We start from the raw sequence: 25,169 nt of genomic DNA on the forward strand, positions 1-25,169 counted from the left end.
CACAACCATATATATATATATATATATATGTATATATGCCAGCACTACAACAAATTAATTATGCTATAGAGGACCTATGAGGTTTAGCATAAGATGACTGGTTTATGTTCATAGGTCCTAAATATACATTTAAAGACAGTTGCATGTTGACCGGTCCTTAACCCCTTACAATTAATGACTGTCTTCTAATTACAGTCTTTAATTATAACCAATAGAAAGACTTTTTCTAAATTTTAGGTCCTAAATGCTAACTGAATAGTATTTTATTTTATTTTTGGTAATCAAATGAACAGTATTTTCATTTAACTGTTCATGAGAGCAATAAGAAAATTGCATTCGATGGAATCCCTAATTCACTTCACTTCAGTTCTTGAGTTCCACACAGTTCGGTTCTTCACTCTCATTGCAGCTCACTTCACCTCCCCATCTGATGCAATCACTGTAGATACATCTTGGAGACCAAAGGTAGAGGAAATCTTTCTCTTTTCATCTCTAAAATCATTAAATTTCATATTTTGGCAAATTTGAAATCTAAATTTGGGTTTGAAATTTTATCTTTCCATTTCATCTAGGGTTGGGAAATTTTTAAAAGTAATTTACAATTTCTAAATTTGGATTTTAAATCTTATCTTAATTTCATTATGCAGGAAAATACCAAAACATGCCTAACTGAGTAACTGATCAGTTTAGTTTATTTAGAAGTGAGATCAGTCTTATATGGCCTTTATTTTTCGCATGGAGAGTCTAAGGTCTAGAAATATGGAGGATGAGAGTGGAACACTATCTTTAAGTGTGGGAGCTAAATGCTTCTTACCATTAATTGAAGTTACAAGTCTCTTATTAAGAACTCTTAAATTGTTAATTAGTGTAAGTTTGTAACTTCATGAGAAAAATAATTTGCAATGTCCATGTGAACCAATAAATTACATATATTCATTTACATAATTATTATATGGTTATTATAGTCAACATAATTATGATTAACTTAGCCATAATATGCAACATATATCCTCAACGTACGTTCTACTACGTTGTTGACAAACCAACTAAAGAACATTAATTTGCCAAATTTGTGAAATCCCGTAATTAAAATTTACTTCCAAACTTTGATTACTTTAATTCCACATATATATATATATATATCTCCTTCAATAAAATTTATAAGCTAGGCGTTGGGGTGGTGATTTGGGTTTGATTATCACCCTTTCCCCCCATCAAAAAAAGAAAAGAAAAAAAAAACCCCAACCAATGATTGCTACATAATTGAAACAGAAAACAAAAAACTCAACGTGCAGTTGTTGGTCCCTTAATGCATGCATGTATACATGCTTTGAATTAAGTCAATTTCCTGGACTCAAGAAAATTCTTCCTCTTGGGTTCACGAGACGAAATATACTCTAGAAAGCTGGCAAAGTCGGTTTCCTTGTAACGCCTTGGATTTGATTCATCGATGAGTTTTGGCGACGGCCCAACCGAGCGCATGTAAGGAAGGCTATGCAAAGAGGCCACTGAAATTCGAACTTTTGTGGAATTCACAAGGACTCTGTGTAGAACACTCTTGTATCTTCCGTTGCTAAATATCTATAATAACAACAAGTCAAAAAGGATATGGTCATTAGATTTCGAGTAATACTATACATATTATATATATATATTTTTTTTTGACTCATTTGCACATATGGACGTTTCATGCGAGCTCTACTTTTATAAGAGGTATAAAATTATTGAACCACATGCGCGCATTTATGTATACCGATCACATTATTGATTACATTTTTAATAAAGACGAAACCCACTTGTATAAATGTGTTTTGCATATTAATTAATTAAGAGGACAAAATTTTGAGTGAGAAAGTCATGCATACTAGGCCATAATATTGACATTTGATTTCCATGAGTGATTAGACTTACTATGTTAGCATAATGACGTAGTATAACGATTCTTCTCAATTTTTTTTTTTTTTTTAAGATGAGATTTGGTCAACAAATATGATTTATATGACATTATTCTCATAATGGAAAGAGATGTGATTAACAAAGTCATCAATAAGGTAAAAGTTTAATTAATTGGGCAAACATTGAGCTAATTAATTAATAAACTCACTACCTCAAGGTGATCACCAACGTTGACCACAAAAGAGTTGGGGATTGGTTGAACGGTGACCCATTTGTCTTGGGATTGAACTTGAAGTCCCTCAACTTCATCTTGGAGGAGGAGTGTGAGGAATCCATAGTCAGAGTGGGGAGGCATCCCTAGGGTTAGATCGGGTTGGGGGCATGGCGGGTAGCAATTGGCAACCATTAGCTGGCTCCCATCTTCGAATTCTTTTAACAACATCTCATCATCTTCTTCTTCTTCTCTTGTCGGGTTGTTCTTGGTGGGTCCCACAACTCGTAAGCTCTCCAAAATGGCATCCATTAGCATTAGGAATAAGTGTTTCGTTTCTTTTGCGTAGGTAGCCGCCAATTTCCTACATGGTGTGCAACAACCAATTATTTAGTCTCAGTTAATCAGAAACATGTAGCAAATTATTCAAATTTATCATTGTAAAAATTTTAAATTATTGGCTAATTAAGAAGTAATTAAACTAGTTGTTCAAGTAGAGGGAAAAGAGCTAGTGGCCTCACGAGTCACAGACAGCCCCTAATTCTAGGGCTTTATAATATTATCTAAACAATATTTTAGGCACACATACCCAAACATAAAGATCATAGAGAAGGGTTGAATTAAAAAACTATTTCGATCTGTCATAATTCACCACGTACATCTCTATGTAATTCACGTGGAATTTATCTATACAAGTGAGACTTATGTCTATATAAGATATTTCTATAAATGAGTCTTGGTTTTTTAAGAATTTTAGTAAATAAATTTTGAAAGTTAACTCAAGTGGTATAAATGAATTTCACTTTGTAACAAAAAAGAATTTGTTCGAGGCTGAGATCGAACCTCATGTCGACTGGTGAAGAAGGCCAGTGAGGGAGTGCATCCTCTAGGGGATGGCAGGTTAGCTTCAAGAAGTCCCTCCAACAAAAGACCTTATCCTTGTTCTGGTTAAAGCTAGTCCCATACCGGACAGGGGCATGCATATCCGAGGACATGTACTTGGCTCTCTCCTCGAATGGGAGCTCAAAGAACTTTGTGCTCACGTCCACCATACTGCTTATAACATCACTTGGAATCCCATGGTTCACCAGCTGCATTAATTATATATTGACCCATAAATTAAATTAATTAATGACCCCACAATTAATGTTGAACTCACTCTCAAACTCAAAGTGATTAATAAGACCCATTACCTGAAAGAAGCCATATTGTTCACAACCATTGGCCAGGGACTTGAGGACATGGAGCCTGTTTGGACCCTGCAATTCCTTGAAGTCAATGATGGGAAGCTTGAGATTATGGTTGGGAACATTTGGTTCCTGGTTTGGTCTTGTATTGGGTCGCTCCAAAATGGGCAATATGTACTTGTTTGGAACTCTACTTATTCCACTCTCATACAAGCGCTTCACTCCATTCTGGTACTGACTATCCCCACTATCAGTTGTACGCAATACTGCCATTGCTGGAGACATGGAATAATCCACAAGCAAAGCTGGAGAAGCTGCAATTAGGCACAAATGATTAAGGAAAATTAAGCCCAAAGTGTTGCATATATATATATATAACATATATATTATTGTGGGTGCATGCGCAAATAAATTCTTGCATATCATGAGTGTATACGATCATAAAAGTCACCTGATCTGAAAGAAAAACAGTAAGAGAGAAGCGTTGTTGTGTGTGCATGAATTTTTCATGTTTTTGTATAAGGAAGCAAGAGAGGGATAATATAACTACCTTAAAGCTAACTTTTATCCCAAAATAGAATGATAATAAACAAGGAGAGGAGTGGGAATAAAGAAGAAAGAAATTATATATGATCAAGTTGGGGGATAGTGAGGACGCTTTGGAGCTACATATATATAGGAAAAAATCAAGGACTGAACAGTAGCAAGTTTTAGAGAAACCGGTTTCGGTTTTTTTGAATCCGGAGGAGGCCTGGTTCCTTTCATTCATATGGACAAGGAATTGAAAACCGTTGACAAAAATGAATTCAGTCAGCTGACTATGCAAAAAATTTAATATAGTAGTGCCTAGTAGCTTTGTCCTCTTTCCTAGAGCCTTCCCCACTCTTCATCTCTCTCTCTAAAATGGTAGGATACCATGGCTGACTTTTGGCATGCAGCTCATTCAAATTAAGTACCTAGCTAGGAGGGCCCCTTTCCATCTTGGTCATAATGGTATTTTTATTAATTTTATTTCAATTTATTTGTTTTTTTATTTATTTTAGGATGAACTAGTTTTATAATTTCTTTATCTACTTTTTCTTGGGGGCTTAAGAATTTCTCTTTGATATATGCCATAATCATAGTCAAACTCAAATGTACATATATAGTTTTCACTTGACAAGCCATTTTTGACTACCTAACTAAAATATAAATGTGAACGTACACAATCTCCATGAGCTGCATGTATTTGCAGGAAAAGTTCTTGTGTGCTCCCTTTTATATATACTTAATGGATTAATGAGAGAAATGAATTAGAGCTATGAGAATTAATGGGAAAATTAACCAATCGGGTCAATTGACCTCACTAACCACTACATAGATAGAGTAGCATTAATTGTTAACTCTATTAGCTAGAGATGTGGCTGATAAATATGACCAATGTAACATCATTACATATGCGATATGTGTTTATTGCACATGTAGGGTAATTATTGTTACATCATTACAATCGAATTCCTATTTAATAGTGTTTTCTTTTAGGGTAATTATTGCATATATAATTATTATCCATAATGATTACAAATTTATATATGAGATAATGGAAAAAATTTACCTATACCCATGTTGTAGTGATATGATATCTCTTGAAGAAAGATAAAGACAAAAGATAAGAGAAAAAGAGAGTGAGAAAAGAGAGAGAGCTAATAAGAGAAAGTGAGGACGATGTGATATTACAGGGGAATATGTAAATTCTTCTTTGCAATAATTGGATATGACATCAAAATGCAGATTTATACGTACAGTACATTTCTGCTTTATTTATATTCTAACATATATATATATATTAAATTATATTTACAGATTACAAATTACTTAAGGATAGATATGGTTGTCGATAGTGATAAGAGCAAGAAAGCAGGTGAATATATGGGAAGCCATTTTTCGAAGAATCCAAAGGGAAGACGACGATTTCTTTACAAGCACTGGCTGTAAATCACTTACAAAGGATTTTTGCAACTTGCAAGCTTTTCTCAACTTCTTTTTCTCTCTTTTTTTTTTTCTCTCTTTATTTCTGTCACTATTTTCGTTGAGTAGTCCACATAAAAGTTCTTATTATTGTCTAGCACTATCTGTTTCATGCATGAATGACTTTGAGATTGTGACTATATAATATATATTTATTTCCGACCAGCCCAATGTATTTATTTTCTCTTCTTTTTGATACATATATAATAAGCTACCCCTTTATTCGTTGATTACGCAAACAAAATTACTATAAAGCTAAAATAAAATTGTATATTGTTATCAGAGCAGAAGAGATATAAAATGGACCGTTATCATTTGATGTATACCACATTGTAGCTAGGTTGGTTCCACAAGGGAATCCTTTAAAAGAGGATATTCTTTTTAAATTTTATATATACAAAAATTTTCTTATAAGTTATAACTTATAACCATGATAAGTGTGAATGAGAAGTGTGAGGTATCGTATGAGAAATATTGTAAACATATATATATATAAGCATGCAAGAGTGAGTCATTGAATTACAAAACACCTATTAAAATTTTGCAAACTAATGATTCGCATATATTTTTCATGTTTATGATCACTTTTTTTGTATTTTTATATATTTCAAAATGTAATAAGTTACTTTTGTTAAACAAATACTCTTCACAAACACAAAATAGAATAAAATAAAATAAAATCCAGGACACATTAGTAGTATATAGGCTATATAGGCCCTTAGAAAATGGATTAAAAGAAAACTCAACCCCAATGATCTCTCTGAATTCTTGCCCCTACACAAACATAGACTATATATCTTGATCAAATCAATAAAATATAGCCTTGCATGGAGACCTAGCAGCCAGTCATAATATATCGATCATGTTAACAGTTAACATTTTGGTGGGTTAACTCGCTGAGTCATTGATCCATCATATTTGCTTTGTGAATTGTGACGTCCATAATCTATCTAAATCATGATGCAAGTCATGTGAGAACACTATGCTATTGCAGGGGTGCCATGTGGCAGGCTCGGAGCAAATGGTACTTACAAGCTTTATATACCAATTAAGTAATCAATAATTAAGCTAGAGATGCAATGTTAATGGCCAAAAAAAAGCTAGAGATGCAATGTTGGCATATTATTGGCCTACTCAGGGCACCAATTAATCTTCGATCTCCCCCACAATGCAAGCATATAATGCTAAACAACTTGCTCCAAGAACCCACAAAAAGATAATTAACAATAAAAAACTAGAAAATCACGTCATAATGACACTCTTTAGTAACAAGCTTATCCATGCATATACAGGCATACAGCTGTTAAGCTCAAAGTTTTTGTACTTAATTAAATGGTTGTAACCAGTTTTTTATTATGATAATGTTTTCTAAACGTGCGTGTGCATGTATATATGCATGCTTAATTATTATATTCTGAAGTTTCCCTAGCTATAGGGTACTTGTAGTACTACTATATAAACCCAACCCAACTAACTTATTCCATCTTATATACCCGGCTGGCCATAGCTAGGAGGCAGATATTGGTAGTGCTTTCTTTGTAATTAGCATAAAACCATTTCTTTGTTGGATTTATTAGTTGTAAGATTAGGTGAACCCTGACACAAATCAGGTTTATGTTTTAAGATTAGAATTAATATAACCTAGCTGGCTAACTTTATATATATATATATATATATTGAAAAAGAATAAATTAGTGTAGATGCATGACAAGTATCCTACTTAACCTCTATTGCATTTATTGTTAAAATGTAACAACAAGGTAACATTTATAATCTCTAGGTCGTTTAGCTTATTTAGTTTAGTTTCAGTTCGTTTTTTTTAGTTTTGTTCGTTTTGAATTTTTTTCTCTTTAATTCTCTTAGTTTATTTGGTATATAAAACTTATATTTGTCTAAAGCGTAATGAAAATATGTCTGCAATCGTTAAGGCTCCATATATAATTATGTGTAGCCACTTCTATTAGAGAAATGGTACTCAAAATAGACATTTAATTTAGATGGTATAAATAACTTTACTAATATATAATAATTTTTCTGGAAAATAAGATACTACTATTTATTTAAGTTGTGCTCAATTAATGGTCCAAACTTAGGGTCTTTGTTCCCTATCCAACTCCCTCAATAGTCAATGCCCCTTCATGTCCATAAATTATCACTGTGAAGCATGTGTGACCTAGGACGGTAGGACTCTCTCTCTCTCTCTCTCTCTCTCTCTCTCTCTCTCTCTCTCTCTCTCTCTCTCTCTCTCTCTCTCTCTCTCTCTCTCTCTCTCTCTCTCTCTCTCTCTCCAAGTCAAGTCAATCCCATGCAAATTAAAAATCGACGACCCTTGTGTGTGGTTAGGGGTGAGGCCAAGCTGGCTGGTTCGCGGCCTACTAGTGGTTTTGTGCTCCATCCCCCCACAACATCACCCCAGCGAGTTAAGTTCAAGTCTCTTTTTGTCCTTTACTCCTCATTCGTTGCATGGCTTGGATCCACGTCAGCTCCTCAATATTCTATGCCTCTCTGTTACTCTCTACCATATAATGCCTTTATATTTTATGCCCTATCGTGTATATAGTCCACGCCCACCTAGCTCACTCACGCACTGCTTTATTTTCTTCCATCACCCAAATCAATTTTCTTTTTCTTTTGTGTATATTGGTGGGCTGAAGCCCAAACACCAAAAACAAGTCTAAGGTAACCAATTTTGGACCTAGAAACCCTGCGCTGGATCACAAAGAAGAGGGGTAAATATATCCAATACCGTGCAGCCCAAACCCACATTAAACCCAACTGCAGCAAAATTATCAACAGGTACTAGTGTGATCTGTTCCCGAAACACATACTCTGCAACCTACAAATATCAAATTCCTTTACAATAATACCAGAGATATTAACTATTATCTTAACTTTTGATTACATGTGACAAATGACATGTTAGTTTCTAAATAAATGAGGTCTAGTATGCACTCATAAATGAATAAATAAACAATTGCTGAACAAAATAAGGTTTGGGAATTCTTAGAGATATATGAGAGTATGATTCATTCATGTATATATAGTGTTCATAGTACAAGTGTTTAAAGAAATTTAGGCATTCATCCTAAAATCAATTGGCAATGAGAGGAGTACATAGCCCAAATCTTTATAAGCCACTAAAAAGGCCCTCACATTTTCAATGTAGGATTTATCTCAACACGCCCCCGCACGTATGGCGTCATTTAAGTCTAACACGTGGATAATTTAATTGGGTGATATAGGAGCACGTGTGGCCGTTAAGCGCATCACGTAGATATCCTGCTCTGATACTGATACCATGAAAAAATCTAGGCATCCATGGCTCTCACATTTTCAATGTGAGATTTCTCTCCACAGTACAGTACGTGTTCACAGCAAACTCAAATACATCAGAAACCTATCTAATACACAAGTGATAAATATCCTAATTTACATAAGATAAAGATCAATACAAGAACAGCAGCAGGGGACTTGCACGGCTTGGACTCCTTGCTAGATATAGAATTAGTATGAGACTCCTTCGTGCATTGGGACTGAACGAACGTGCTGGGCAAGGAGGGTGGTTTATCAATTGCCACATCAATTAGGATCAACGGACAAATCTTGATGAGACTAAAATTAGGGTGATTCTCCTCAATGGAAGAAGAGGCAATCTCATCAAAACTAGAGTGTGAGTCAACCTAACAGAGGAAAACAACCATTCTTTCAAGCATCCTTTAAGTGCATTGTGTCATATTCTAATAAAACAGAGGTAACATTTACTCTTATGTGGTGAATCTCACGTGAATCAACGCTAGATGTATGTGCAAATTAATTATGTTTGAATTAGTGCTACAGTTAATTAAGAGTTTCTCAATTTAATCCAAACTTGGTTACTGATCCAAAATGAACAGAAGAAAAGGAGAGAGAGAGAAAAAAACTTTTTATCATTTTCCTTGGATGTATCCTAGTTTAGGGTGATTTACTATCTTTTTTATTTTTGTGTGATGCAATTTTTATTTGATATTGGGAATTAATTAGGACTAGAGTCTTAAAATCCCTAGCATCACCTGAAGGATGGAAGGCTTTCTTTGCTTCCATGGGATGTGATTTTGTCATTTGCATGTTCATTTTGCTTAATGCCATTATTCACTGTCACATGACCCAGAAACAGAAACCCCGGAAATTAATAATGAAACAGATCCCCATATATATGTATATATTTAATTAGCAGCACACCCGCTGTAACTGTAACATACACATGCTAGTCCCATATTTTTTGGATAATTAAAAAGTCACCATACCAATAATTTGCATCATTCACAATGATTGAAGACTTGTACATGCAATATGTTGAAACTATTATTTGAAGTATCATGTAATTTTATTACAAGTAAATCGCTTTGGCTGCTGTGATATTACACAATTGCAATGACAGGATGACAACTTTGAATTCAGATTCCATTCAATATAAAGAAATTTCAGATTTTGAAGTCAACCAAAGAATTCAAAAAACAAAATTCTTCTTTACAAACTGTATGCAAATTTATTTGTGTTGAATGAAGATGGAAAGTGAAAGACCCTAGCTAGTTTGCAGGAGGCAGGAGGGGGTCTTGTGTAGGTAGAGAGTGCTTCTGTTTTGCTGTCAAATGTGACAGAAGCCAATAGAGAAAACCTGCAGAGAAAAAACTGACAAACCAGGCATTGTTGTAAATGATCACATATATGTCTGATACTGAAGAAAGAACCCCAATTTTTTGCAAGAAACCCGGAACCACCGGCAAAATCCCAACGACTAGAGCTGCCATTGCTGCCAAATTGTAGCCTCTTGAATAGTAGTAATCCCCATAAGGACTTAGGGAGTACAAGTCTTTAATGCTCAAGTTTGTGTGGTGGATAAGATAGTAATCTGTAAGAATTATGCCTCCAATTGGACCCAACAGAGCAGAGTATCCAACTAGCCATGTGTAAACAAAGCTCTCACTTGATCTAAGAAGCCTCCAGGGTTGAAATGCAATTCCAAGCAAGGCTGTGAGAATGGCTCCACTTCTGAAGGTGAACTTTGAAGGACTAAGATTGACAAGAGCATTTGCAGGGGCCACAACATTGGCTGCAATGTTGGTTGTAAGTGTGGCAAGGCTAACACCAAAAATGGCTAGGATTATTGTTGGGACTCCTCCAATTTGGCCAAGAAGTTGGATTGGATTGGAAATGACACGCCCAAAAATGACTTCGGTCGAGCAGGTTACTGCAAGGCCAACAAATGTGAATGCCCCCATGAAGATTGGAAGCCCGGCTTGACCGATAATTTGATCAGTTTGGCTCTTGGCATATCTGGTGAAATCTGGTATGTTAAGAGCAAGAGTGGCCCAAAAGCTTATGTTTGCAGTGAGAGAAGGGAAAAAGAGGGACCAAAATTGTTTGGAGGTGAGCCTGGAGGACAAGGAAAGCATGTGGCTAAAGCCACCAGCTTTGACATATGCCCAAGTAAGAAGGCAGGAGGTGAGTACAATGAGGATTGGAGCTGAGTACTTCTCAAGCTCTCTGATTCCATCCATACCTTTCCAAACAATGGCCAATTGGGCAACCCAAAAGACAATGAAACAAGCAAACTCGAGTGGGGATGTGCCTAGCCAAGGTAGGAATTGGGACAGAGTGGACTGTTTGATGGAATTTGGTAATAGAAGAAAAATTGCCTCCCCACCAATCCAAGTCTCAATTCCATACCAACCACAACCAACCAAGGCTCTAAGAAGAGTGGGAATATGAGCACCATGAATACCAAATGAGGAGCGAGCCAAAACTGGGAATGAGATGCCATAGCGTGTGCCTGGATGGCCAGTAAGGACTAGAGGGACTAGTAGTATTATGTTGGCAGCTACAACTGTGGCAATTCCTTGCCACCAAGCCATGCCAAGATCAACAAGACTACCAGCCAGGTAGTAAGTTGGTACCCCCACAACAAGTCCAACCCAAAGACTGGCCAATTCCCACCGGGAAAAAGTTCGTTGGGCCGGCGTTGTGGGCTTGAGATCGTCGTTGGTAAGCGTGGGATCGGGCTCGAATTCATTGAATTCGGCGCCAGAAGTGTATTGGGTTGATGCCATGGTGGTGACAATGGGGCTTCTAAGGGAAAGATGATGGTGAGATTTGCCATGAGTGGTGTTGAATTTGGTAGCTATGGGAGTTGACAATAAAGGAGTGGTTGCAAAGTAAGCAGGTCTTGGATTAACTGTTATTGCAAAGGGGAAGGTGGTGTGGGGATGAAGATGGAGATTGGAGCTGAGACATTTGAACACCATGATTCTCTGGGATTCCAGATGAGCGTGGAATCTGGTATCTGCTTGAGATAGATGATGAGTGGTGGCCATTGGCCAATAGCCTCTTATATTGGCTTATTTTGTGTGATTAAAAAAGATTGCTAAAAGTCAAGTCCCACAAGGTCGAGCATATGGTATGACTTTTCTATCTTGGATCACGACCTAAATGCTAAAAAATGACCAATCAAGTGTCTACTGCGCTAATATATTCTATATTTCTATCTTCTTAATCAAACATTTGAAAATTTTCATAGTAAATTACACAACTTAATTTCTTTGATGTTTAGGGAGATTATAATAACATTATCAATATTTTCCAAATTTACATCAACCTCCTTCTTTATTATAAGTTAGGGCCAGTTTGGATGAAGTTATTTCATGGGGTGGATTTGAATTTGGAAATCAATACATTTGTTTGGATTTAATTTAAAGAAGTGATTTGGATGTTTAGTCCAAATTTAGGATAAATTTAAAAAGGTCAAATCATGAATTTCAAATAATATGTTCAATTAGATATTTGAAATCTCATCACCTCATTCTCTCTCTCCCTTATATCCGGCGACCACCGCCGACCAACTCTGACGACCAACTCCGGCCATGACATACATGTCGGGTCGTCAGAGATGGCCGACGGTGGTGTCCGGTCGCCAAAGATGGTTATGACTTGACAAACTCTAAGGAATGACTTTGAAAGCGACAAGATATGACTTGTGATGTTACTTGATATAATTTCGAGTGCATCAATGGTATAAACAATTAAAATACTTATAGCTACGAACTGAAATTCTCAAGGAACGACTTAAGATACCCTAAAGCACGACTTGGACCACTCTAGGGCATGACGTGGAAGCGTCATCCTATGACTTGAGATGTCACTAGGAACAATTTGAAATGCATCAATGATATAAACATTTAAAATGCCTCGAGCTACGATATGAAATTATCAATGAACGACTTCGTATGCCTTAAGGAACGACTTCGGATGCCTTAAGGAACGACTTGAGAAACTCTAAAGTATAACTTTGAAAGTGTCAAAACATGACTTGAGATGTGACTAAGTATAATTTGGAATGCATTAAAGGTATAAACAATTAAAATGCCTTGACCTACAAAAGTGAAATTGTCAAGAAACGACTTTGGATGCCTTAAGAAACGACTTGAAATTCTCTAAGGTACGACATAAGAAACTCTAGGATATGACTTTAGAAGTGTCAAAACATGACTTGAGATGTCGCTAAATACAATTTGAAATGCATCAAGGGTATAAACCATTAAAATGCTTAGAGATACGAACTGAAATTCTCAAGGAACGACTTAGGTTGCCCTAACGAACGACTTGAGATGCCTTATAGCACGAACTGAGAAGCTTTAGGATATGACTTGAGAGGAGTAAAAACATGACTTGTACTATGTACAATTTAAAATGCATTAAGGGTATAAACAATTAAAATGTCATAAGCTACGAACTGAAATTCTCAAGAAATAACTTTGGATGCCTTAAGGAACGAATTGAGATGCCCTAAGGAATGACTTGAGATGCCCTAAGGTATGACTTTGGACGCGTCATAACATGACTTGGGACATCACTAAGTGCAATATGAAATGCATCAAGAGTATAAACATTTAAAATACCTCGAGTTAAGAACTGAAATTCTCAAGTAACAACTTGAGATGTTCTAAGGAACGACTTCAGAAACTCTAGGGTATGACTTGGAAAGCGTCAAAACATGGCTTGGAATATCACCTGGTAAAATTTGAAATGTATCAAGGGTATAAACAATTAAAATGCCTTGAGCTACAAATTGAAATTATTAAAAAATGACTTGGGATGCTCTAAAAAACTACTTGAGATTCCCTAAAGAACGACTTCAGAAACTCTAGGGTATGATTTGGGAAGCATCAAAACATGACTTGAGATGTCACATGGTACAATTTGAAATGCATCAAGGGTATAAACAATTAAAATGCCTCGAGCTACGAACTGAAATTCTCAAGGAACGAAGAAACTCTAGGGTATGATTTGGGAAGCATCAAAACATGACTTGAGATGTCACGTGGTACAATTTGAAATGCATCAAGGGTATAAACAATTAAAATGCCTCGAGCTACGAACTGAAATTCTCAAGGAACGACTTGGTATGTCCCAAGGAACGACTTGAAATGCCCTATGGCACGACTTGAGAAACGCTAAGGTATTACTTTGGATGCGTCAAGACATGACTTGGGATGTCACTAGGTACAATTTGAAATTTATCAAGGGTATAAACAATTAAAATACATCGAGTTACGAACTGTAATTTTTAAGGAACGACTTGAAAAACTCTAGGGTATGAATTTGGAAACATCAAAACATGACTTGAGATGTCATTAAGTAAAACTTCAAATGCATTAAAGGTATAAACATTTAAAATGCCTTAAGATACAAACTAAAATTCTCAATGAACGACTTGAGATGACCTAAGGCACAATTTGAGAAACTCTAAGGTATAACTTTGAAAGCGTCAAGACATGACTTGAGATGTCATTATGAACAATTTGAAATGCATCAAGGGTATAAACATTTAAAATGTCTCAAGTTACGAACTGAAATTCTCAAGGAACGACTTGAGATTCCCTAAATAACGACTTGAGAAACTTTAGGGTATAACTTTGAAAGCGCAAAACATAACTTGGGATGTCACTAAGTATAATTTTGAATGCATCAAGGGTATAAACAATTAAAATACCTCGACTTACAAAAGTGAAATTCTCAAAGAACGACTTGGGATGCCCTAAGAAACAACTTGAGATTTCTTAAGGTACGATATGAGAAACTCTAGGATACGACTTTGGAAGCGTCAAAATATGACTTAGAATGTCACCAGGTACAATTTGAAAGACATCAAGGGTATAAACCATTAAGATGCCTAAAGCTAGGAACTGAAACTCTCAAGGAACGACTTGGGATGTCCTAACGAACGACTTGAGATAGTCTATAGCACAAACTGAAAAACTCTAGTATATGACTTGAGAGGCGTAAAAACATAACTTGCACTAGGTACAGTTTGAAATGTATTAATGGTATAATTTGTCTGCTTGTTTACTCCGGCCAAAATTGTTGAGTAGCTATCTACAGCCGAGAGGTTGTACTCGGCCGAGAAGTCAAGATTCTTTTTGACTGGTTTTGATTTTCGCTGGTGCTCCTATCCACGTGGCAAGTTTAGGGAAATGGCACGTGGAAAATTATTTCTAGTACCAACACCAAGAAGGATGGGGTGATTCAAACAAAGTGACACCTTATCTGCCACCATTCTTGTCCCAGTAAACAGGAACATGAACAATCTTATTTACCCGAAAAAAGATCGAAAACATGAACAATCTTATTTACCTAGAAAAAAACATGAACAATCTTAATTACCCAAAAAAAAAATCATGAACAATCTTACAAAACCAGCTCCTAGATTTGGAGGGGGGTGAAATTCGCCGTCATTCTAGTCCAATGGCACTGCAATTTCCGAATCCATCTCTACTAGCAGTCTAGCACCACAGGCAATCTTCCTGTCCCAAACCAGCATGAGACTTGGGTAAAAGCCCCCCATAATTTAGGCCTCTAATGCATTACATGCCCCTACCTAGAAAAGCAGCAGATCGAGCCCCCAGTCCATTGTTTCTCCATGTCCATAAGTTCCAACAAGTAGAAGCAAAAGCCTATTTTCATCTCACAAACTGACTTCACAGTAAAGGCAGCATTCTGAGAATTTCCCCACGTAGGCTTGTCATCCCCCACTGCCTTCAAGACCTGAAATTTGGGCGACACCTGAGTCTACAGTAAAATTTATGCCAACCCCTTTGGCCCATTTTTGTGTGGAAATCTCATGGTCTAAAGCCCATTGTCTATGGAATATTCTCTGTTTAACCTATGAAACTTCTTTCGAATTTGCATGAGTTGCTGAGAGAATTTTGATCAAATAGAAAGCATGAGGAGCATGCCGCTTGACATGGATTTCAAATATGCCTAGTCCCTAGTCCCTGCCCCTGCCCCACAAAACATGGAGCGGCTGCAATAACAAAACCAAATAAATTAATGAGACAGAGGCACCAAAATCATACCCAAACAAATCTTCTACTGGGCCTGTCTGTGTGGGAAATTGGTCAGCATCCACCACCCAAGTGACCACAAAAAGCCACACATGGCGGGAGGTCCCATGGCACCAATTAGTCAAAATTATTGTTTCCTTGGATAATCTCTGTGACCTCTCTGTCCCCTAAAGCAACCCACCTGTCCAAAACTCATTTGCAAAATTAAATTAGATAGGTTGCTTGGATATCTCCAAAATACCAAATCTTTGTTGTCTCTATCACAAAATATTATTTCATAGCCACCCAAATGATTTGGATTTCACTACTCTCTGTCACACCAACACTTGTCCAAAGCTGTACCACAGAAACTTGACCCTGGTCACTGTCCACACCCAATTGCTGTTACGTGTAACCCACTTGAAGCTCTCAACGGATCAACCCCAATTTTAATGCAACCCTACGCTCCTCCTATAGTTATATATATTCATGACCCAATTCACAAGCAGAGGCTCCTATAGACCTGTCTGTCTTTCTTACTCAGTCTTTGTGAATTAAGCACCAAACCCAATTCACAAGCAAAGTCTCAAACAATTGGCAAACAAAGCAAAACACACCCCAAAAGGAAATGAGCCATGGAGGGCGTTGGGTCCCCAGTCGAAGGTTCTTCAGGGTCTTACTTCACACCCCTTTTGATCTCCATGGCCGGCGTGGTCTGCACCACTCTGGCAATCCTCGCATACCATTTCATAGTGGTACGGTTCTTCCTCAGCAGGAGGAGACAGAGACAAAGACAATTGCAAGAAGCTGCTGCTGCTGAGAACCTCTCATCGCAACCAATCGGCCAAAACGCTTTTGGGGTCAATGAGAAAGTTCTCAGTGCAATCCCAATCCTCTCTTACTCGACTAAAAATGGCCAACTGTTTCATGTTGATCGAAGCGAGTGCGTGATTTGCTTGGGCGAGTTAGAGGAGGGTGACATGGTGAGACTCTTGCCCAATTGCAAGCATGTGTTTCACAACTCTTGCATAGACAAATGGTTCTTGGCACATACAAATTGCCCAGTTTGTAGATCAGCCATAGCTGCACCCATTAGCTCTGTCACATCATTGCTTGTAGAAGATGTTCATGGTCATGATGATCATGATGATGATCAAGTTAGAGATGGAGACATAGAAGAAGCCAGTGTTAATTGCTCACCACACCCTCATGAAAACCCAGATCAAGGGGGTGTGGGTGTACTTAGCAATAGTACTTCAATGGCGGTCCAATTACCAAAACCAGATCATGGTTTGCTCAGGCATTGTGTGTCATTGGTGTTGTTGCCTGTAGAAGGGAATAACAACAACAACAATAATAATAATAATAAGCAGAGTTTTGAAACGACGTCGTTGGAGAGGTCGTTGTCGTTGGATCATTCCCATGTGCTTATTAGCATACAGACAGAGCGTGATGACATTGACAAGCCCTCTTCATCTTCACCATCTTCATCGTCGTCGTCATCTTCGTCTCCTTCTGATTCTTCGAAAGCGATTGTTATGGAGTGCGGATCGTTCAAGGTGCGATCGATGAGGAAGTTCGATCGGATGTCTTCGGTTTTGATAAGATCTCTTTCACAACTGCGGATAGGCCAGAGTAGCAGTACCGCCACGGCCAACGGCCATGGAGTTCTTCCTTGTTAGGATTACCTACTTTTTTTCATTTTTTATATTAAGACGAGAACCGTGTCCGATAAAATGTTGTAGGTGATCTACCTTGTTAGGAGTATTCATTTTTTTTCTTTTATAATGATTTCTTTTGTAAAAAATAATAAGATAGGATGACTTTATTCATTATTTCTTAACACCAAGTCACCAACACATTACTCCATAAAAATTTGTTATTTATTAAAAAAACAATTATGATTAGTTTAGTGACAGAAATTAGAAAGATGATCATAAAATGTTGCTTAAACTCAAACATCCTAGTTTCAAATTTTGACTAGCATAAAAATATTTGAATTAATCTAATATGTTTGGTTTGGAGGTGATTGTACATATTCTCGAAGTTTTTATTTAGCATCTTAGTCATAGTTTGGGATTGCTGTGAGAAAAAATAACTGTGAAATAAAGTAGCTGTGAAGTAAAGCAGTTGAGTGTTTGGTAAACCATATTTTCAAAAGTGATGTGAGTACAAAAAGCAGTATGAAGGTGTTTGGTAAATTGTAATGTAAAACTGTTGTGGCTATTTATAATTACTAAAATGAGGGTATTATGGGTAAAATAAAATTTTCATTGTTGCTGTGATTCACTGCAACTTTCAAAAAGACCTACAAACTTGCTTTCTATTTCTACTATCGGGAGTTGAGAATTGTGGGGCAAAACACTTTTTCATTTTTTACCAAACAAACAAAACTGCTGTGGGTGATTGAGAATTGTCATCCACAAACAGCTTTTGAGTCCTTCACAACAATCTCAAACGGGACCTTAGTGATGTTTGGTATTTGAATGGGCTTGAAAAAGCCTAGTCCAAGACCATTTGTCATGGACCTGAGTTCAATTAACCTGAGCATGGCTTCCTCTTAAATGGGCTTTTGTGGTCCAGCTGATGTTGGGAGAGAGAGAGAGAGAGAGAGAGAGAGTAGAAGATGGGATTTGGTAAAAGTCATTGAGATAATTGCCTGTGAGTTGTGATTAAACATTAAGCAGTGGCAAAAATCTGACAATGATGAAGCAAGAATCACAGAGAGGTTCACTTCAATTTCAAGTGTTTGGCAGAGTTGGCACAAGTTCCTTCAAAAAGTTTTATACAAAGTGGTCTGATTTAATGTGAACAAGAGAAAGAAATGAAGCAACAAACAGAGTCCTATGTAATTGGCAAGATTCAGTAAAAAAATTTGACTTTTTGAGCCAATAAATTGTATGACATTTCCAGAGTCTTTGACATCTGCATTGATAATATTTTTAGTAAGTGGTTTTCCCCTGTACCTAATTTCGTAGCATTTAATACTACCCAACCAAAACGATTTAGACACAACTGAAAATAGAATAAAACTATTTGATCAATTTCAAATGTGTCTCTTGTATATATTTTTTTAACAGAAGTGAGACTTATGAGTTTTACATAAGTAAATTTTACTTTAAAAAAACAATACAAAAAATTGTAAGCTGAGATGATACAAACAGTAGGACTCAACTAAAAATTTCTTTTTTTTTTTTTTTTATAAAACTATTCATACCACATTTATATCACCATCTTTAATAGAGATGAGATACAAGTGAATTCCACATGTATTAAGGAAGTGCCAATATAATCTAAAAATGTGGTGTATCAAGCATTAATTTTTTTTTTTTTTTCTAAATCAGTTTTAGGTTTTGTAACGATAGTAATTGGTCTAAACTCTGTTTTTTTTTTTTCTTTTGTCAATAGTCTAAACTCGGTCCGATTCTAATAAAATTCATATGAAATCCAGTGTTATGTGATTAATCTAATACATTTTCATCATTGTCTGACTTTGTGTGTTGGGAGTTCACTTTGCATTATAAGATGTTGGAATTAGCTGAAGAAGAAAATAGAAAAAGAACATAGAAAAACTATTGAACAGTTGGCTGAGCTTCATCATGATTCATGGATCCCTAGAAGAAGGTCAGTGGTCACACTTTTTTTTTTGAAACTAAGGTCAATGGTCACCCTTTTTTTGTTTGAAACTAAGGTCAATGGTCACACTGATGATATCATAAATAGTAATAGTATACCTACCATCTTAGTTAAATTGTCGAAGGGGCACCATGTGATCCCAAGTATCCATCCATTCAATCCCCATTCACCCTACCTACATGTTGCGCTTCCCTGCTTAGTTTACAAAACCATAGAGTCATAGACGGTGCCATAAAGTGATAAAACCACATTGGTCCCTCTCTTCGATCGGTTCATGTCAACTTTTGACAATAAATTAAATTTTGAAACTTTCTCATGTCACATAGTATTCCTTGTTTTGGGTGACGAGAAAAATCTTTTTGACCCACTTTTTCATTCTTACAAAGTTTAAGATAAACTCCAAATGTATGCATTGCAAAAAGGAGAAAAATATTTTCGATCCACTCCTCCATTCTTCTAAAGTTTTAAGGTAAACTTCAGATGCATGCATTGCAAAAAATATATGAAGGTTTTCGTATATGTTAAGATTTAAATTTTAGACGTTTTGGTTGATCACTCGTTGCAACTCGTCCTTTGACTAATAGATCATCAGAAGCTTGTTTCAACATTCATGATAAGTTTTTGTTGGTTTTCCACCATCTCAAAAGTTTAAACAATTATTTTGTATTAAAAATCATGCGTATCAAGTAAATTTTAACATTTTTTACCTACTTAAGAGTTTTGATCCAAAATCTCTAAATCTAGTATTCATGCTTATCACCAAGTTCACCAACTAACAATTAATCTAATAATATATTTTCCTGCATTGTTAGATACTTAGATGAGATTTTAAGTTTGAATTTCCTTTATCCAAACAAAAGAAATAATTCATGCTAACCTTTCTATCAGTGTATCACCCGTGGGAGTTGTCTTGTCAAATAGTATTGATGTTAATGGCAAAAACATAAAATAAATAAAAATCAAATGTCCAATTCACGGAGCTCCCTAAACTTGGTAAGGTATGATAGAAAGTTGATTAGCCCCATTACTTGTATTAAACAAATAAAAAGCTGTTGTTTCTTTATGTGAACGGCCCATGTGGTGGGTGGGCCCACAAAAACTATAAATCGGATTCCACAAAGACTTGCTTTTAATTTCTTAATTGACATGTACACCTTGCAACTATCAATAACAATTATGCATTATTGCATCTTCACAATGAGAGAATTTGTTGTTTGGGACCCAAAACCCAAAAGGAACAAACTTTCTTCTATACCCCAATACCAATATACCCATTTTTTTTTTTTTTTCTTTTTTGACCCCCCACTTTCAAAGACTTTACCCTTCACTTTCTTGAACAAAGACACCAAAAAAATAATGGGTTGGAAAAAAAATGTGTTTGAAGTTTGAAGGGCAACTTATTTTTTCTATTTGATGAAATTGAAAGGGGTTAATTACCAATTAGGGCCCAAAGGGTGCCCTATGAGGAATGCCCTTTCTTCTTCTTGTTGCAGAAGGAGGTGGAGGAGGCGTGGGCGGGTAAATGTCTTGTTGTGAGCCTTCACGCAACTCTTCTTCCTCTCTCATTGCCACTCTTCTTGATGATATCCCTTCTCTTCTTCCAATTGCCTCCTCATTCTTTGCCTCTAAGGTAAAGTTTGCATCCCCATTTCTCTTTATTCCCACAAGCTTTAGCATTCAAAAAAAGAAAAAAGAAATTAGGAAATTAGTTAAAAGTTAAAACCCAATTTAATTACCATAATCAAGATGATTATGCTTATGGATCTACAATGGATGTGATAATACATGGTGGTGCCTTGGCTCATAACAATGATCATTGTCAAGGGTGGGTAAAAAATGATGGTGATGGTGATGGTGATGCGTATTTGATGAAATGTGGGTGATGATGTATGAGCGATGGGTTATTGGGTATGACCCTTGTGCGTGATGTGAATGATGAGCACAATGTGAAGCAATTAGGGGTTGATTGAACATTGAAGAAGAATAGAAAATAAGAGAAAAAATGCTAACCTTACAACCCAATGAGCAGAATCGAAATGGGTCCAAGAGGCTTCTGCCACAGATTTCACAAATGTGCGCAACCCCTTTGTTCCCAGCCTTAGGCTGAGGCCTCTCATTCAAGAACAGAACTCTGGCACTGTTTATCACATAAGTCTGAACTCCACTTATGTCTAACACTTTCTGTATCTCTGCAACCCTCACCACATCATGGTATGAAGATCTCCTTATCTATTAAAAGCCCCCAAAAAAAATTAAAAAAAAAAAACCCAAAAATAAAATTACCCAAGTGATGCTCATTTGCAGACATTGACTGAGCAAATTGGGTGAAGAGGGTTATTGAATGAAATGGAGACCCACCTGAATCACTTGGTGATCTTTGTGTCTAGAGGAACGGCAATAGAAGCAGAATGCATCTCCACTGCAATCCAAGCAGAACATGTTGCACTCGCTTCTGGCTGCGTCTCCATGAGTGCGGCAGACATTGAAGAATGGTGTGGTGAGCAATGGCTCTAGCCATGGAGGCACCAACATTGACATTGTTGTGTCCTGTTAAATTAATTTAATAGATACCCAACAGTGGATGTGAGCGTGAGAAAGCAGAGGGACTGAAATGGGTACACATTTCTAGAGAGAGAAAGAGAGAGCATTTCACATTACCATTGTCAAATTAGCTGAATGTGCATAAATGGGTGTCTGAAACAATGTGATAAGTGTGCTTTAGATGGGGCTTTGGGTGCACCCAATGGCCAGTGGGTACTGGAAATTTCTCGGGCGGAGAGTACTTGCAGAGAGAGAGAGCAGAGAGCAGAGAGCAGAGAGAGAGGAGGCCTAAACGACCTGCAACTTAGACTTCAACAACACAACAACGCTTAGACTAGGGGACAAGGCTCATAAACTAATGTGGCGAGGGCTTAAGGGAATGGACGGCTGAGATGGGGCGTGGTGGCTGAGGTGAAGCGAGAACCGTCAGATGAATGGACAGGGATGTGTAGGTTTGGCGCTTACGCTACTTTGGATCTTCTTTGCGTCTCTACGTACGCTCGAGGTCACCCACTAGGCTACGCATAGGCCAATTAGTTGTTCATCAAATATGATATAGGCCTCTCTGAGTTCCACGTGGCGGGACTTCCACGTGGCATGAGATTGACGGTCAACTGTGAAAGGAATCAAAGATTAATTCTTGAAACTGAAGAGGTAAATAGTGAAAATGGATTGACAATATAATTTTTCAAAATTTCTAATTCTATTACACTCATTTTATTTTTAATAGTTGTCTGAATTGTTATCCAGTAAAAAAAAATATTCTCAATGGTTTTGAAATAAATACAATATATATAGTAGCCTCCGATCAAAATAGGAAAATACAAGCCCATTAAAATAGTATCCTACTAATTTTAAAAAAAAAATTATGGAAGTTTAAACAAGCCGTTAATTCATAATATGGCATGACACGTATTTTATGGTGAGACAAATTGCTAGATAAAATATCAATAATGCTAGTTGTCCCACATGTTTTCTTCCACATTTATATCATATCTGATGTGTCATTACTTTACTGGAAGGGTATTTCTTTTTTCTTTTTTAGGTTTTAATTTTTAATTTTTAATGTCCAATGTATGAATGCCATGTAAGATAGTATGAAATTGTGGTATAAAAATGTGATAAGTGTAGCATTACTGATAAAATATATACAAATTAAATCATTGGTGCAGATACAACGAGATCACGTGAAAAATATTACACCAATGTCTATAACTAAAGAATCAAATTTGAAATACACTACAATGAGACAACGCTTAAAATATTATTATATTTGATAAAAAACGTGACACGTATTTCACTAACCATACAAAATATTATTAAGTGTAAAAGAACCATTAGTTAAAAGTGTAGCAACACACTTATTTTGCTCTTGGAACATCAACATTCCCTCAATTTTAATACCTTTTTATTTTCCCTTTGTTTTTGCAAGGGTTAGATCGACATTTTCACTTGTGCATAATTTGTGCTCCCACAAATACATTTATATTCATTTCACAAAATCATTTTCAGAAAATACATAAATTTTCAATATGTTTTCTTTATTTATCTTGGAAGGAAAACCGTGTGTGGAATGTATAAGCAAAGATATATAAATAAAGTGAGATTCACAATAAGAATTTTTTTTTTTTTTAAAAAGTCAATTATTTTAAAGCTCATTTTACAACCCTCAATGCATAATAACTAAACTCACCTAAAAGATTATAATGACAAATAAATTCACTTTGTGACAACAAAAAAAAGCCACGTTATAATTTCTATGTGTTTTTGGTTTTTTTTTTTTTAATTAAGACAGTGGCAATTAGTAACAATTATTTTTACGTTATAATATGGATGAATGTGATTTCTTAAGCTTGAATTGTTGTTTATGTAAGAAAATACATAAAATATATCTATATAAGTATTATTTTCATACAGTTCAAATACCTACTGTTGTATAGTGGCAATTGTCGAGTACTCGATATACAATACCGAGCATTTGGTGGATTTCGTGTCACGCGTATTTCTTTAAAGTAGACCGGTTTGAGATTTACTGTAGCGTGTATTATTATTGTCTTTTTTTTGTTAGCCTTTTTTTTTCAAGTTTGACTTTTAAAATAAATATCCAAAAAAAAAAAGCACAATAAGAATGCATCTTGATGTAGCCAAGGTGATTGCCAAATTATTAAATAAATAAGGCGTGGTATTTTGACTATACATTTTACAAAATTACATTGCTGACGTTTGGGTTGGTCATCAAGCTAGGCTCTTTATGCATAATATTAGGCAGCATGTCATGTCGGAAGGGATTTAATATTAGCTTAATTTAAGCAAACAATGAGCAATTTCAAAGCTGTTTATATTTTTAAATGTTTTAATTAAAAATATATTTTTTAAAAGTACAATTATACAATGTGCCGGCATATGTATCCAGCAGCATGTATTAATAAATTTTTAATCAAATAAAAAAAACATGAATTTTTAATAAACATATATCACCCCATATTAATGGTCTCACCATATCTATTAGGGGCCATTAAAATGTGGCGAAAAAGATAATATTTATGGCTTTGGAAAGATTTATAATCTTAACCAAAAAAAGTTGGGACCACCATTATTATTTTTTAAGAAAATACTATTTGCTCAAACTATTTTTCCTAACTTGTGTTTTTTAATTTAACTGTCATCAATTTATTTGATAGGATTTATCTTTTTATTTCTTGAGATTTTATTATTATTTTTAAAATAAATTACTCTAAAATCTATTTGACAGTCTTTAATAATAAGCAAACTTATCTAAAAGGTTGTAATAATAAATATGTCAACTTTATACAAATAAAACTTATGTTATAACTCTTCTGATGTTTTTAATGCTGAACACTTAATGATTAAAAAAAAAAAAAAGACAAATTGGCATTGTCCAACAATAAAAAAGGAAAAAAAAAGACATCTTTTAGTAGCTTAAGCGTAAAGTAACGCGCTCTACTGGCTCACCAGGTAAGAAACCAAAGAACCTTCTTTTTATATATCTACGTATGAAAATGTTGAAATAGTCCACAAGGAAAGAGAATTTAGATAACTTATTTAACTATTTCAAATATTGGCTACTGAATGGTAATTTAAGCCTTTGTTTAAAAATAATGCAGGGGAATATGTGATATTAAAAATAATCAGTGTGGTACTTAATTAAGACATGATCCAATTAAGTACAATCATTTGGGCATGATTGATTTACAAAGGAAAATTCTTTCTTCCAGACATATTGATTATTGAATGACACTCGATTCTTATTCTCAAAGTAAGTATTAGGAATCTTAGGAAAGAAAAATAAGTATTAGTAATTTTTTTATAAAATAT

The 25,169-nt window shown here is 35.7% G+C and overlaps 4 protein-coding genes across 5 annotated transcripts; 1 reads left to right on the top strand and 3 right to left on the bottom strand.

The window, feature by feature from the left end:
* Positions 1-1,148: 1,148 nt before the first annotated feature.
* Positions 1,149-4,080, bottom strand: LOC147281906 (putative 2-oxoglutarate-dependent dioxygenase SLC1). Of its 2 annotated transcripts, none has more exons than XM_086248401.1 (5): positions 3,845-4,080; positions 3,301-3,608; positions 2,951-3,198; positions 2,108-2,471; positions 1,149-1,581 (listed from the first exon to the last, which is right to left on the bottom strand). In XM_086248401.1, the coding sequence occupies exons 2-5, from the start codon at positions 3,577-3,579 to the stop codon at positions 1,336-1,338; spliced, it is 1,137 nt and encodes a 378-aa protein (XP_086104527.1). In that variant the 5' UTR covers positions 3,580-3,608; positions 3,845-4,080; the 3' UTR covers positions 1,149-1,335. The 2 variants fall into 2 exon arrangements, with proteins under 2 accessions (XP_086104527.1, XP_086104528.1); XM_086248402.1 differs by having other exon boundaries at positions 3,746-3,851.
* A 5,562-nt stretch (positions 4,081-9,642) lies between these two features.
* On the bottom strand, positions 9,643-11,633 carry NCS1 (permease, cytosine/purines, uracil, thiamine, allantoin family protein). Its single transcript, XM_086247608.1, has one exon. It carries the CDS (start codon positions 11,580-11,582, stop codon positions 9,867-9,869), a length of 1,716 nt encoding a protein of 571 aa, XP_086103734.1. The 5' UTR covers positions 11,583-11,633; the 3' UTR covers positions 9,643-9,866.
* A 4,568-nt stretch (positions 11,634-16,201) lies between these two features.
* Positions 16,202-17,441, top strand: LOC147281908 (RING-H2 finger protein ATL52-like). Its single transcript, XM_086249142.1, has one exon. The coding sequence runs from the start codon at positions 16,292-16,294 to the stop codon at positions 17,336-17,338; it is 1,047 nt and encodes a 348-aa protein (XP_086105268.1). The 5' UTR covers positions 16,202-16,291; the 3' UTR covers positions 17,339-17,441.
* A 2,962-nt stretch (positions 17,442-20,403) lies between these two features.
* LOC147281909 (protein RGF1 INDUCIBLE TRANSCRIPTION FACTOR 1-like) lies at positions 20,404-22,095 on the bottom strand. Its single transcript, XM_086247391.1, has 4 exons — positions 21,951-22,095; positions 21,651-21,839; positions 21,303-21,521; positions 20,404-20,960 (listed from the first exon to the last, which is right to left on the bottom strand). Exons 1-4 carry the CDS (start codon positions 21,951-21,953, stop codon positions 20,733-20,735), a joined length of 639 nt encoding a protein of 212 aa, XP_086103517.1. The 5' UTR covers positions 21,954-22,095; the 3' UTR covers positions 20,404-20,732.
* Between the last annotated feature and the right edge of the window lie 3,074 nt (positions 22,096-25,169).

This window comes from Dryas octopetala, chromosome 6 (genome assembly GCF_963921425.1).
Source record: "Dryas octopetala chromosome 6, drDryOcto1.1, whole genome shotgun sequence".
Classification (NCBI taxonomy): domain Eukaryota; kingdom Viridiplantae; phylum Streptophyta; class Magnoliopsida; order Rosales; family Rosaceae; genus Dryas; species Dryas octopetala.

Excerpts from the sequence above, each read along its gene's own strand:
- LOC147281909 (XM_086247391.1), bottom strand. Across the intron at positions 21,522-21,650 it reads AAGATCACCAAGTGATTCAG|ATAAGGAGATCTTCATACCA; the intron begins GTGGGTCTCCAT and ends GGCTTTTAATAG. Across the intron at positions 20,961-21,302 it reads TCTGCTCATTGGGTTGTAAG|CTTGTGGGAATAAAGAGAAA; the intron begins GTTAGCATTTTT and ends TGAATGCTAAAG.
- LOC147281906 (XM_086248401.1), bottom strand. The coding sequence starts at position 3,579 with ATGTCTCCAGCAATGGCAGTATTGCGTACAACTGATAGTGGGGATAGT. Across the intron at positions 3,199-3,300 it reads AACAATATGGCTTCTTTCAG|CTGGTGAACCATGGGATTCC; the intron begins GTAATGGGTCTT and ends TAATTAATGCAG. Across the intron at positions 2,472-2,950 it reads TCTTCACCAGTCGACATGAG|GAAATTGGCGGCTACCTACG; the intron begins GTTCGATCTCAG and ends CACACCATGTAG.
- LOC147281908 (XM_086249142.1), top strand. The coding sequence starts at position 16,292 with ATGGAGGGCGTTGGGTCCCCAGTCGAAGGTTCTTCAGGGTCTTACTTC.
- NCS1 (XM_086247608.1), bottom strand. The coding sequence starts at position 11,582 with ATGGTGTTCAAATGTCTCAGCTCCAATCTCCATCTTCATCCCCACACC.